General features: G+C 51.4%; 1 protein-coding gene across 1 annotated transcript; it reads left to right on the forward strand.

Annotated features, from left to right (window-relative positions):
* Window positions 1–7,975: 7,975 nt before the first annotated feature.
* Window positions 7,976–14,903, forward strand: LOC121673534 (homeobox protein Hox-D3-like). The gene is given in 6 exon segments (XM_042046896.1): window positions 7,976–8,096; window positions 8,823–8,906; window positions 12,181–12,509; window positions 12,511–12,727; window positions 13,159–13,688; window positions 13,690–14,903. Coding segments are annotated over 4 exon segments (1,248 nt in total). The 5' UTR covers window positions 7,976–8,096; window positions 8,823–8,906; window positions 12,181–12,230; the 3' UTR covers window positions 13,912–14,903.

Genomic DNA, 14,903 nt, shown 5'->3' on the forward strand with positions numbered 1-14,903 from the left:
CGTGCCCTTCTCCAGGCTGGATGCTTCCCACTGAGAACTCACAGCTTTCTGGGCTCGCTCACGAAAACACTGGCCAAAATAGGGTTGAATTAATTCTAAAATAAAAGGCGAGCTTTTCAACAAGAGTGTATTCGGCAACGTTAACTGTGGCCAGCAGTTAATTTCTGTCCTTTTCTCATCCCTTGAAGTCCGCAAAGTGTCTTTAAGACTTGGTCTTTTGTTTTAGAGCCTGGAGAAAACTCTTTGTTCTTCCTTAGGGTTAGCCCAGTTCTCAGACTTGCACATGGCAATACTTGAATATCTCCACGTCGTGATATTAAAGATGGATATTCCCGCATTATTCGCATCATTGTTTCTATGACAAAAAGCACCGAGTTCATACATAGTAAAGACGTCTTTTTTCTGACGCCTTCACGTTGAGAAGCTGAAAAGGTATTTTACTGAAGTTCGGCTAAATTGCAGGAACAGGTTCACCCAGAGGACAAATTTTCTATTCGATTAGTTGTATTTCAGCCGGGAAGAGTGACCTCTAAACCCTTAACCTTTTGGACCCAAACTACCCTTCCCTTTCTCTAGCATGGAGAGCAGCTAGCAGCAGCGCTTGAGGAGGGAATTCCTGAGACAAGTTTTCAAGTTTTGTTACACCACGTTCCTGCAGTAGTGGCCTTTCCTCTCTAGAGCTGCTCAAAGCCATCTTTTTGCTCTTCATACTTATCTATTGAAATAAAGAAGAAAAAAGGGTGTGAGGAAGTAAAACTCCTCTAACTACTCTTCTTGAAAATCCTCCTCCTGGAACCCCGCTGTTTTCTTAAAGCCTGATAAGTTGGCTGGGAGCAGGGCAAAAGTGCTATTCGGGAGAGAGCTACCAACTCTGGCATCTGTGGTACAGCTCTGGAAAATACTGGCCTTGGATAAGTAAATCCTTGCTTTGTGCTTCTAATCAACCGAGATGGCTCCCGAAGTTAAAGGACCAACTTCTGCTCCCAAATTTCCTTCCCCCGCCCACTGAAGTCAAACAGGCGTGTAGCTGCTAGCAGAATTTGTCTCATTGTCTTTTGAAATGTTAATAACTCCAGGAAGAGTGTTGGCTTCAGCAGGCACAGCTCTTACAACCCTGTTTGCAAGTCCCATTTGAGCGAGGCTGGAGCCCTGTAGGTTTACATAGGTGTAATTGCACTGTAAGATCGGAGAATACGTGAAGTGAAGGTAGAGAGTACCAAACAGAAATAGCTCCCAGTGCCAATGCTCTGAATGGTCAGGAATGTCTGTAATAATGACCAGGAGCACCCACTGGTCGTTATCTCCCGTGCAAAAAGAACCCGAGGTTTATTTTTTAATGGTTTTAATCCTCCTCCAGAGTTATTTGGTGTATGAAGGGAAGCTGATTAATTTTGTTTATCACGGGTGAACGTTGTGCATTGGAGCCTTTGTTAAACGGTCGCATTGTCCAGCACTGCTCTCATCTCTGTTAAAGTGTGATGCTTTTAATAGACTTTGCTGATGTTTTGCTGCCATTGATTAAAGCGTTATTTATACTAACTGTCGCCTGTAGTTTTGATGTAAGCCCTCCACATAGTTTTGAAATAATAAAAGGTGTAGCAAAATAGATTCTGGTTTGTACCTTCAGCAAGCAGTTCTTACAAGGTGGGTCTCTCTTCTGTGAAAATTCTGGTCCCTCCCATCATTACAGTGTTAAAAGACGAGTGACTTTGCATAGCATCCTTCCAAATGTCCCTTTGAACAGGTTTGCTGTTTGCCTCAGCCATAATGGTGTGACTCTAGGCCAAGCTGGAGTCTATATTTACTTTTGGGCTACAGTTAAAAGTGCCTGTCATCCATTTGCTGCTGCTTTGCATTTAACAAGCCCTTCTAGAATGACTCCTGGATTTCTGCATGTGTGGTAGGAGGCAAGGAGCCACACCTGAAGTCACCTCGATGCCCGCACAGATGTGTGTCTTTTAGGTGAGTCCTGGAAAGAATCAATTAAATAAAGAAATGGAAATTTGAAATTGCAATGCAGAGAGTAGCTTTTCCTGAGCAGTAACCCTCACTTTGACAGTGGATACAAAAGAAAGACTACAAGAAAACACAACTTGGAGACTTTAAACTTTCCCATGCACCTATGGCAAGCATTTTTTTTTTTTCTTCCCAGCGTAAGCACGTCAGACAATAACACATACAACTAGCCAGGAGAAGTCGATTGCACTATTTTTGTCATAAGTACTTGTCAGTGAGGGCTTGTCCTCTCCTGGAGCGTGGTCAAGGCACGAGTTCAAAAATACAGTCTCTGGCTCAGCCCGGGCAGGGAGCAGGATGCGCAGCAGAAAGCATGTGCCCTTACTGCCCAAGTGCGCCGAGGGGAGCCTGAGGTTGCCTTTCTAAGCACACACTCGCTAAGTTTAAATATTGAGGCATATCTTGTGATTATACTTTCTCTCTCTGCTGTTTAATGGCTCCTCCTGTTACTCTCGATACATCAATACAGTTCTGTATATTATATCACCACTAGTCGTTAAGGTAAGAATGAAGAGGAAAGGCAGAGTCAATAGCAAACCCCACTTACTGTACAGTACAGTAAATAGGGACCTCTCGGTGCAGAGCCACACCGCTTCCAACGGCCATGTTTGTTAGCCCTTTTCCCTGATTCTTTTTTTCCTTTTTTTTTTTTTTCCCCCTCATTTCCCCCCAAGCCTAGAGACCAAAATAATCTTGCTAGGAACAGTCATAACAGGCAGAATTTCAAAGTGCAAGGAAGATGATAAGAATAGATTTCTACAAGTCCTGACCACGTGATTTGCGAAATAATTAATTCAGCACGTCCCTTAAGAAACACGGAGTCGTCATTAATCTGCCAAGCAAAGGACTCTATCAGACTTGAAAACTGAAGAGATCCCAAGAATATAATATACAAAGGGTGCAGTCGCTCTCCCTGCACACCTAGCTCTTTGGTAGCTGCTGAAAAAGAGACGCCCGGTACGTAAATATTTTTTACTTTTATTCCTCCTTATTTAAGCCTTAATGAACTCAGCTGTCAAACACTTGACAAATAGGGCACGCTGCTTCCTGATTTCCAGCGCGGCAGCGGCCGGGAACCGGACCGGGCGCAAGCGATGACCTTTGCTTCCCAGGGAGCGGGGGAAAGAGGATGAGCGCGGAGCGCCGCGGAGCGCCGCGGAGCAGGGAGGCTGATCGCCAGACCGCCTCCCGGAGTGGCGGCTCCGGCCGTGGCTGCCTGCGCGGGGAGGCGCGGAGCGAAGCGGAGGAAACAATGCGGCTGTCAGGGCAGCCGCTGCCCGGTCCCAGCGGCGGGGAAAGGCCCTCAGCTTTTCTCAAGCGGGGTCGTAAATTTTGCCGTGCGTCTTTGACAGCGGGCCCGGAGCCAGCGCCAGGCGCGCATTTCCCCCGCCGCCCGCACAAAGGCCGGCTCCGGCCCCGCTGCCCCGGCCGCCCTGCCCGCTCCTGCCCCGGCCGCCCGAGCAGCGCCGCCCGGCGCGGGGCTGCGGGGGAGTCCGGCCGCATCCAGCCCCCGGAGTGGGCATGCCGGCTTGCAAGTCCCCGATCAATAGCCCGGACTAGGGAAAAAATAGCGTTTGTGTTTTTATACAAAGCCACTCTCTATAAACTCCATAGAATACGGACGAGACTGAGATTTCTCTGTGAAATCCCAGTCAGATGGAAATACCTTCTGCAAACAGGATATTCTTTATTATCCCTTGCTGGAGTCATTTCTAAAAACCCTAGATTGTAGCTTTTTATTGCTTCCGTTTCGTTGGCAGGGCAGAGACAAAGTTTCCTACGTTATGAATTATACATTCAAACAATAACACATTAATTCAATTATTCAAAGATGACAAATGTTTATGTGCTGTGGTAGTGACTAAGGAACAGATTTGCTACTTCACAAGAACTCCTACATTTTTATCAATGAAGTTTTATATTATCTTATTGGGCCGGGAAAGAAACTAAACTCCACCAAGACACGCAGTAAAATGGACCTGAACATAAATCGCAACCCTTTCATAAGAGCGTTTATTCTCGCATATAGCCCGGGCTATTTTATCAGTTTGACAATTGCCGGAGTTGTTGTTATAAATCATCATAAGTAATTCCTGAAAGGGTGCGAGGCTGCTGGGGGGCGGGCGGAGACTGTAAATCTTTCTGTTTTATTGCTGTATGAACATATGCTCCGATTGAAGAAGTCTTAGATCCTTTACTGGAGACAAATTCGCGCAAAGCTGGAGTCCCACCAGCCAAAGGATTAACATTTCCTTAATACTTTTTCAGTCCCCTTTAAAATATCTTAATTCTGGCAGTGGTGGTGAAGGTGCTCCTTTCTTTCAGCCGTCCTCCATTTTCACGTTAAATTTGCTTGGTTTTCTGGTGGTTTTGTTGTTGTTGTGTTTGTTTGTTTGTGTGGCTTGGGGTTTTTTTTGTTTGGTTTTTTTTGTTGTTTGTTTGTTTTTTGGTTTTTTTTTTTAAAGCACTAGACTCTGAAAAGACACCGAAGGGCTGTGAGGCTTTCTCCGGGGGTTCTGAACTGCCCTCCAAAAAGGCATTTTCTTCTGAATCCTCTTCGTGTTCTTTGCTCGTGTCCAGCTTTTCCCCTCGCACTTTTGTGTAGGAAGCTAAAGACCTCTCCGTCATCCAAAACGCCTAAACAGCGGCCAGAATTATGTTCGGCTTTGTGTGCATGTACACAAGTATGCAGAACACGCTGTGCGTGTAGGGGTTGCTGTATGTACACACAGACACGCGAGCGCGGGGGGCTCGGCAAAACTACCCAGACACCAAAATATATGGCTGACTGAAAAGGATATAAAGAACCATTACCTCTTACTTGAGGCGAGATTTAAGTGCATCATTTCGAAGAAATATAGGATTATAAATCCGAAGCCGTACACAATAATTTACATTGAACTTACGTTTCCATCACTGGACTCCAATCTTTTTATAACTGGTTTGCAAAGTCAGGAAAAGCAATGTAATTTAGATAAATGTTACAATGCACTTACGGTTAGTATTGTAAGGTAATACGTTACTGTCACATCCCCATGCTTTGGATGGTAATGAAATCATAGCAGATGTTAGATTAGGTGTGGTGTATTTATAGCTACAGATATGTTACAAAAAAAAATCAAACAGAGAAGCTAACATATATATTTGTTTCCTTTTGCCTAACTGGTATTGTTGGGGAGCTTTGTGGGCACACATGACAGATATACACAGGGTTTGCTCCATGTCTCTTCATACACACAGAGCAGGGAGGCAGGCTCAGGGCAGACACACACACGCACAAATGTCATGAGGGTTTTTTTCCCAGCGTTTGTTCAGCCTCCAGACAGGGGTAATCCCCGCTGCCCCGCATCTTCCCGGTCCAGAGAAGGAGAAAGCAAAAAGTCGCGCAAGCCAGTGGGCCCCAGCGCCTGTCCGCCAGAGCAGCGTTGCTGCGGAGCTGCCCCCGGCACATGCTCCCGGCCGCAGCCGGTTCCAAATACCTCTTCTGTCTCCGCTGGGAATTTCTGCGCGCTGGGATCATCCCGCGGAATTCACCTTTTTCCTCTGCTCCGCCAGCCCCACGGGGCGCGTAAGTGCGGGGGCCGCGGCGGCGGAGCGGCGCGGGAAGAGAGCGGGCTGGGACAGCGCGGTCGGGCGCGCAGGGGCGCGGGGGCCGCCCGCCCCACGGGGCCCGGCGCGGCAGCCCCGCTGCGCGGGGGCGCGGGGAGCGCGCCAGCCTCGGCCCCGGCGCGCTGCTCTGCGATCACGTGGGCAAATATGCCTGTATTTTAAGGCAGTGCCTATATTTCTGATTATAAAGGGATTTCTCCTGCTCGCCCCCAAAATTCATCAATGGCCGCACGATTTAAAACCAAAACAAAACAGGAGCTGGCCAATTGCTGTCGTTGGTTCCAGGAGGCTGATGGCTAAAGGGTTGTGTGTTGATTTTTTTTTTTAAAGCCCAACAAATTCCGATTTCCACTCGCTCTCTTTTATTGGTAGTTGAGCCTGAGCCTGTTTTCGTTCTATCGGGAATTCTGGTGTATGGAAATATTTGTAAAACCGCAAGATCAGGTTTAGGAGAGTATTGTCTGCAGACAAAGGGTGAAGGATATATTCTAAGAACTGCAAGCGCAGATCCTGAAAAGTGAGGAACCCAGGTTTATGATAAATTGATACACAGGTAAGCAACTGCATGACAAAATGGGACGTTTAACCGCAGGGGCTGTATTATCTCCTTTGCTCAGAGATGGTCTGGAATTTGTTTGCAATCTCTGCCCGTAGAGGCAAACGTATGGAGTGGTCTCCACCTACTTGAACGTTTTAAGCTGTATCTTCTTTTTACTATGTTCTTTAAATAAAAAGTGAACTCATTTCCAAAAGCTAGGGGAATACGTTTAACCCTATCCTTTCCTCAATTTTCGGTGGTTTCAGGAAGGGAATTACAAATAAGCAAACAAACGAGGGAGAGAACTTTGCTAGATGCTCCCATTGCCAAAGTGAGATTGAGCATCACGTTAATGCGTTGCTGCGGTTAGCCGGGCAGGGGGTAGCCGCGTTGATTTGTAAAGGGCGGTTTAAAATAGGCTCATCGGTAACGTAGCCCCTGCATAGGGTCTCTTAAATATTCGTGCCAAGTGTCTTCCCGAACCTTTTTCCCTGGCCGTGCATTCGTGCTCCTTAGTGGCTGTTGTTTTCCTTCCGCAGTTGTTTTAGTACTGCTATTACCGGTGTGCTCATGCCTTCGAGTTACACATGCTAGTTGAAGCACGGCTTGATATTTATCTACCGAGAAGTTTCTTGCCCTGCATTTGTGTGGTTTGATCAATAAGACGGTGGGAAGATGCCTGGGGGGGACCGGTGCCTCTCTGGGCGGACTGGGGGTCTGGAAGCGACCACACAGCCTCCCCGCGTACACTTACAGCTCAGCTCCCGCTTGGGCTGTTGTAACTAGCCCGACTCTCCCAGGAATGCCTGTTTCTACTGACTGGTGGCTTGCCTGGAGCCCGGGTGAACTCTCGGTTATGTCTGTTGTAAAGCCCCTGCGTAAAGCCCGGCGTTGTGCTGTCGAGCAGGAGCGTGTGTAAGGCTGGAACGGACCCTGCCCGCCCCGAGTCACCCGGGCAAGTCCTCGGCGGGGGTCGGAGTGCCCCGAAGGAACAGGGTGGGAGAGCAGGGGAAAAGGAGATAGTTAGGGTGTTTATTTATTTATTTTTATTTTATGTTGCATGTTGCTCTGCTCGATCAGAAGTTAAAAGCACTGAACATTTTTCTTAGCTGTATGCCTCCAAGCTGCTGGCCTGCCAAGTTAGTCAGCTGAATCCAATTACTGCAAGCAGCATTTCATTTGGCTCGATGGAAGCACTCACTTATAACTTCACCTAAAATTTCAATAATACCTATATTGGTCCCACGCCTGAATAAGTCCAAAGATTTCCCTGGGTTCAGCTCCGGCAACGTCTTCGCCGAGCGCTGGGAGCCGAGCACAACCCCAGCGTGCCCAGACTCCTCTCTCCGCAGTACGAACTTTGGGGGTTATTCCTGTGGCCGTGGAAGTCTTGGTATTTGGCCAAGCTCTGGCTAAATAAAGCATGTCTAGAGCTAGAATGCTATTGCTTGTGAGGCTGAGAAGCTGCTTCGGAAAGGGATGAGAAGTCGATAATTAATTAGGCACAAAATGAAAACTTACCGTGTTAATCAACAGCGGCTAACAATGACTTGGTCTGCAATATTATGATCTCTCCGCTCAGGGGCTAAGGTGCAACCCACCTTAGGTTGCCTTCATACACCGTGTAAAGTACTATTTCTAATGAATTCTCTTTAAAAAAATAAAGCACTTAAAGTTGACATACGCCCACGTGAATACATTATATAAGACGTTACCGGGACAGGCCTGGGCCAGGAACCTGAGCGAGCATCATGTGTAATCATGAAGCTCCACTTCCCTAACTTCAGTTTGCCAGCATAAATTAAGGTGATTTGGAAGGGGAATGTAGCATCCTACTGAGTTTGGTTAGGGAGAGAGAAGACTTGGTGGAAAGTTGTAAGGTCTGTTGTGTTGTGAGCTATCGGAGGCGCTTCCGTTGGTTGTTCATTAAGTGGTGAGTTATTGCTATACGAGCCAAAGGTCATTTCAAAGGCTTATGGTGGCTAGATATCGTCTTTATAATGACCTGGGCTTCTTTGTGGGGGATTTTTTGGCACTCTAAAGTTCTTAAAGTCCTGAATCGACACATTGCACAGACAAAGGCAAAATACTCATTTCGAGACGCAAATGTTTGCAGCGCATTTTCAATGCTGGGGCTTCTTCGCTTATCTTTCTCTCTGTCTTACTCGGTATCTGGGGGGAGAAATGGAGAGAGACCCGCGCTAGCTTCGTTTCCGCTGAACTCTTCGCGGGCCGTGGGTGCGGGCGGCGGGAGACGCGCTTGTGACCGTCGAAGGTGCCCGCAGCTCCCCCGAAAGGCGCTCCCGTACCCCCGTGCGCTGCCTCCCCTCGCCCCGGCCCGGCCTGGACTGGGGGCTCGGGGAGACAGGCGCGGTTCCGCGGCCGGTGCGCGGGGCCCGTCGGAGCGGCTGCCGCAGGCCGCCCTGCCCGGGTCCGACCCGCAACCGGAATATTTTGCACAGTTTTTTGCTCCCCGCCTCTCTCAAGGCGCTATTAATAAATGAAGAGAAACATCTGCCCTTTGTCTGGTAAAAGATCTGACGCGGACGGAAAGACACGGTGAAGGGCTGCGGACGAGATGTGCATTTATTAACAAAGTCCTAAGGAAGAAAGTCCAAAACAAAGCAGTTTCCACTGAGAGTTATCACTTCTGTTGCAGGTCCGTGCCCACGGATTATCCAAAGGAACCTGAAGATCCTACTCACACAGTTAAAGTCAAAAATCAAGAAAAAACGTAAGTTTGGTGAGTTCTCTAAATTTCCTTTTCCATCCATCTCTCGCTTTCCCTATCGCGACAGACCAGTCGCAGGGAGCACAGCCCGGTCCCGGTCCCGGCCCCAGCCCTGGCCCTGGCCCTGGCCCCGGCCCGCCGAGCGGGGAGAGCCGCTCGGTCGAGCCCGCCGGCGGCGGCACCCGGGGCACGCCGCCGCACACGTCAGATAAAGAGCGGCCCGCAGAAAGCCCCGCTGAAAGCAGCCCCTGCTCCGCGGAAGCCGAGCCCGGCTGGGGAGCAGCCGAGGCCTGGGCCCAGCGGCGGGGAGCGGGTGGCTCCCTGTGGGGGTTCCGCAGCTGGTTTAATAGGCCCCACGGCGGCCACCGCTCTGTGTCTCGCGGGGCCCCTTCGTGCTCCCCAGTGCTCTCAGTGCCCTCAAAGACGAGACATCCCCCGGCTCAGGCGCAGCCCCAGCGGCGGCTGCCCAGTTGCCCTGCTTGCGGCCGGCTCCGGCGGCGGCTCCAGCGCTTTCCTTATATACAGGGCTGCCCCGGGCCGGCGGCCGGGAAACGTGCCGAGCAGGGGATTCTTTTGCCGGGCTCCCTCCTACGCGCCGGCTGCTTTGCACTTCTGAAAGTGCCGGGGCTTGGGAAGTGTTTTCCTTTTCATTCCTGGCCGGAGCGTTTACTGCCACGGCGCTAGCAGTCATAAATTTTGTTACAACCGCAATGACAGGTGCATTGATACGCACCCTGAGAGCTCCGGCTGCTTTAATAACCGCTTCGCTGGCCGCTCTCACCGCCTCTTATTTATTCGGTATCATATTAGATATTGATCCGAAGCAGAATTAAGTGTAGTGGAAGTTTTAGTAGAGAACTGCTTAATATGAAAGTGTCGGTAGGAAAGCGGCTGGCAGTGCCGGGCCGGAGTCAGCCTGGGCCAGCCGGGTTCCACGCACACGCGCGGGTGGACGCTTGGGCTCTCAGCTGCTCTCCAGGCAGAGCTGTGAGAGGGTCGGCATCCCCTAAAGACACTGGAACCAGTGGCAGGACAAAAAGCCCCATTATCATGTGCAACGCCTAACAGTTCAGATGAGGTTAACCTTTCTGGAGAGGAGGAAGGGAAATCTGAAGCACAGACATGGATACTTTGCGTTTTCCTACCCTCGGTGCCTCCGAGCCCACCTCCCACGGCTCGGCCTCACCATTTGGATGTCACTTTTTTTTTTTTCCCCTGGAGGCTATTTCTGGCCAAACCACCAAGTGTTGAGCCCCCGCTTTGGTGTTACCTATAAAAACATCACCCCAGGCCTTTCGCTCGTGGAAAATCAAACCCTGGATAGGTCTCCCTCTCCCTCTTTCTGTCCCTCTCTCTCTTTTTAAGATCTAAAGATGAGCCACCAACAGTTGAGCATTGTCCATGTGATTTATGGCCCATAGCCTCCTTTTTAGGTTCAAGCAGAGTTCACAAGCAGTTGGTATTTCAGAAAAGAAATAAGGCTTTTAACAGCTTAACAGCAATATTCTTTCTTAAGATTCTGTGTATTCTTTTGGGAACTATATTTCACAAGGCTTATAAAAGCCTACGCTTAAGGCAGTGCTGTGCTAACAAAAGTCCTCAGTCCAGACCGGTCCCGAAAATGTAGATGATAGAAGTGGGAAAACAACAACAAAGTTTTTGGCCAAAACTACTTCCAAGACTAGTCAAGATAATCACATAGTAGTAGAACTCATCTTTATCGCCACCGTCCATTTCTATAGACTTTTTAAACTAAAATTTTCCAGTAGAGGAAAACAGTTCCCGTTTCCGTCAGCTTCACAGATCATCTCGAGCTTTTGTTTAGGAAAGAAAAAGACCCCGGCGGTTTGTGACACGGGATAAACCGCCGAGAGCGGCCGTGGATCGCAGCTCGCTGAGGTTATTTTGTCTTAGAGAGATGTGTTTCCCGGTTAATTGCAGAGAACAGATCAACGGTACTTGACAGGACCAACGGTACTTGCGAGATAAAGAGGAGTACTCTCCTAGTATTGCTTAAGTATAGGCTGGAGAACCGTAATCGTCGGACACCTTTGAAAGATTTCTAGCTACTTTTCTCTGGTATGTTAGTAGGCTTAAATCCTGCAGAAATACAAGGAAGTCTTAAGATATGTTGAGTTACAGACTTAGATTGTCAGGTGAAGTATGAGCTAATTTACAAAATTACCAAAACTGTCAGAGGAAACCCCTATCCCACAAGAAAAAATAAGAGCACGGAATATTAAAAATCCGCACCAAAATTGCAGAACAGTTTCCATCTTGTACTAAGCGCAGAGAAGTTTTGGGAGCAGCATGGAGAAAGGTAACAGCACTCTGCCTCAAAACATCTGCCCTAAGGGGACCGACCGTGCATTTTCGGTGGGAGCAGCCTCATGTGGGAGCCGGGGGGCGGGGAGGGGAGAGCCATAAGTTTGCAGGCTGAAAAAAGAAAAGAACCCTCTAAAAATTATCTCAAATATCTCAGGTTCTTTCTACTGCGTACAAATAAAAGGGACGAGAAACGTTGTGTGAGGGAATTTAATTCATCACAGAATTAAAATAGAGGAGCTGACCTGCGACTTCCTTTATAGTGCAAAGTGAAGGGAGTGAATGGCGCCGGTTATACTTTAACTCTGGAGGAATCCGGGGAAAGAAGAAGGGCGGGTTTACAAAGGGGACGGGATTTTTCTGCCTCTGCCCGGCCGCAGCCCGGGCTCCATCCATCATGTCAACCGTGCACAGCCGTGCGCACGCGTGCCGAGCGGGGGGCGCGGGTGCACTCGGCCGAAATGGGCCGGTGGGTCTTTAGGGACACCAGCCAGCTCAGTTGCTCACTGAGAGCCCTTGCCCACAACTGTGCGGTCCGATCCAGCCAAACTCGAGCGGGAACGGTCCAAAGGCAACACAAAGCAAATAAAGCATGCCCTAAAATGCTTCAAAAGGTGGCCTCTATGAAGTCCCGCCAATGTGTTCCAGTTCCCCCCTGCACCATCGTTCTCGGATGACTCTTTCCCTGCGGTGCCCCGGTCTTTCCCTGGTGTACTCTGCTCTCTCCCTGGTGTGGCCCAGTTTACCCTGACTCCTGCCTGGCGACCCTGCTCCTCCCCTTTTGTCCCTTGGTCCTTCTTTGGGTCCCCTGCTCCTTCCTTGATGTCTCCCAGCCCTCCCCGGGTTGGGAGGCCGAGGGTGCCGGGGTGCGGGGGGTGCCGGGACCGGCCCGTGCCGGCCGCTACCCGCCAGTTTCCCCTGCTAAAAGTGTCTTTTGTGTCCCTGCTGTTTCCCTCCCCAGGTGGCTGCGAGTGGCCCGGGCCGACGACGTGAGGCGCGGGGCGGCGGTCAATGTTATTTGAGCGGGGGCCGCGGGCCTCGGCGATCACAGAGCAGAGGATGCAGAAAGCCGCCTACTACGACAACGCGGGGCTCTTCGGGGGCTACACCTACAGCAAGGCCGACGCCTACCCCTACGGCGCGGCCCACCAGCCCTACGGCCAGGCCGGCTTGGACGGCGAGTACCCCGGCTCCGCCTGCTCCGTCCAGGGCTCGGCGCCCGGCCGCGCTCCGGCCCACAAGGGCAGCGAGCTGAGCGGGAGCTGCATGCGGCCGGGCGGGGGCGGCCCCGGGGGGCAGTCAGCCCCCGGGGATCGGCGAGCATCAGCCCCCGGCCCTGCCGCCTTCCTCCCCGCCCAACCCCCCTCCCAGTGTGCCCCCTCCGAAAAAAGCCAAGGGGGGCCCCAACTCCTCGGGCTCGGCCAGCGCCACCATCAGCAAGCAGATATTTCCTTGGATGAAAGAGTCCCGGCAGAACTCCAAGCAGAAAAGCACCTGCGCCCCCCCAGGTAGCCCAACACCCGCGCCCCGACCCACTGGTCGCCCGGGGAGCCGGGCTGAACCCCTCGGGCTGAACCCCTCGGCCTGAGCCCCCTGGCTCCGCGCCTTGTCCCCAACTCCTCCAGCTGCCATCGCCCCCTTCCCTCCCCACCCCGCGGGGGATCCCAGCCCTGCCGGGCGCTGCAGGTGGGACAGGCTGGGGGCGGGGTCCGGGGACTCCTGGACGGGCGGCCGCTGGTGGTCTCTGGGGGGAGGCAGCTGCGGGAGGGTGTGTATGTCGGGCAGGGAGGAGTGGGAGGCCACCTCCAGGCCCTCTGCGCCCCCTCCCCGGGCGCCGACAGAGCGAGAGGGGATAGCAGTTTTCCGAGGGACCCCGGGAGAAAGTGGGGGAGGTGTCTTTCGGGGGAGGCCAATGTCTCTTTGTGCCTCTTCCCTGCAGGAGAGAGCTGCGAGGACAAGAGCCCCCCCGGGCCGGCCTCCAAGAGGGTGCGCACAGCCTACACCAGCGCGCAGCTGGTGGAGCTGGAGAAGGAGTTTCACTTCAACCGCTACCTGTGCCGGCCGCGCCGCGTGGAGATGGCCAACCTGCTCAACCTGACCGAGCGGCAGATCAAGATCTGGTTCCAGAACCGCCGGATGAAGTACAAAAAGGACCAGAAAGCCAAAGGCATCATGCACTCCCCCGTCGGACAGTCCCCGGATCGAAGCCCCCCTCTAAGTGGCCCAAACCACGTCGGCTACTCCAGCCAGCTCCCCGGCGTCAACAGCCTCAGCTACGACGCGCCCTCGCCCACCTCCTTCGCCAAGTCCCAGCAGAGCATGTACGGGCTGGCCGCCTACACGGCGCCGCTGAGCAGCTGCCTGCCGCAGCAGAAGCGCTACGCGGGCGCGGAGTACGACCCCCACCCCATGCAGAGCGGCGGCGGCGGCTTCGCCAACCCCAGCCTGCAGGGCAGCCCCGTCTACGTGGGGGGGCAACTTCGTGGACTCGATGCCGGCCTCAGGCCCCATGTTCAACCTGGGGCACCTGCAGCACCCCTCCTCCGCCAGCGTGGACTACAGCTGCGCCGCCCAGATCCCCGGCGGCCACCACCACGGACCTTGCGACCCCCACCCTACCTACACGGACCTTTCATCTCACCACACCTCTCAGGGACGGATGCAGGAGGCGCCCAAGCTCACGCATCTGTAGCGGGGCGGCGGCCGGCGGGCCCCGCTCCCCTCTCCATTACCTCACTTTTCTGACGGGACAGTGTTACTGTGCTCTCGAGTGCCAACAGTATTAGTGGATTTGTCTCCCCTAGCAGCTCCCTTCTTGCTTCCGCAGCCCCGAGTAGGTCCGTGAGCAGGAGCCTTTCTCTTAGAGCTGTTTTAAGCATGACAGTGCAATATACTGCCAACCGAGGGACTGATAAGCTGGTAATGATGTACTTGAAGGTAAGTCTTAGAGATGCTGTAGTGTTAGCAGCGCGTCATGCTGAGGTGTTTTAGACCAGTCGTGAGCCGTCGAAACTCGCCCGCGCGTAAGCTTATTTCAGAGAAGTTAATTTATGAGTTCTTCCGTAACGTAAGGATCGCATTGGACTAAATGATATGTATTTATTATTTTAAGCGAGACATTTTTTGTATCACTGATTATTTATCCTCGTCTTAATGTATTTATGTGGGTATTTGTAGAGTTTCTTCACCAATACTTCGGGAGAGGGATTCAGGTCCATGGTGACTTACATTTCACCTATTTAGTATAATCGGTCTGAGCTAGTTGAGAGAGTAGTCTTGAACAGTTGTAACAGTGGCTGGTGTTTGTAGTTTATGTAAGGATTAATTAAGACAGCAAGTCGTAAATCATTAATAGAGTAAATCAAACTGTGGCATCACACAAAGAGCCGTTACACTTAAAAAAATATTGAAACTATTTTTAAAGTATTTATTTCTAATCGGCTGGCCCCACTCAAGCGCCTCGGTGGCTTGGCTGGCAGCTGGCTCGGCCGGGTGAAGCCACCTTTAGTTGGAAGCGCAGCCGCTTTGAGGAGGCAATCTACAAAGCGGGGCTCTTGGCCATCTTGTTTCAGATCAAATCCTGCATACAAAAACCTCGGTGAGGTTAACATTTATTTATTGGCTGGGTATCTATCGTGCATATTATTATTATTTTGGTGGGCTATTTTATTTTTCTTTCCTTTT

Source organism: Corvus kubaryi, unplaced genomic scaffold (assembly GCF_017639235.1).
Source record: "Corvus kubaryi isolate FWS band 111438036 unplaced genomic scaffold, C.kubaryi_AGA036_p1.0 65482, whole genome shotgun sequence".
NCBI classification, from domain to species: domain Eukaryota; kingdom Metazoa; phylum Chordata; class Aves; order Passeriformes; family Corvidae; genus Corvus; species Corvus kubaryi.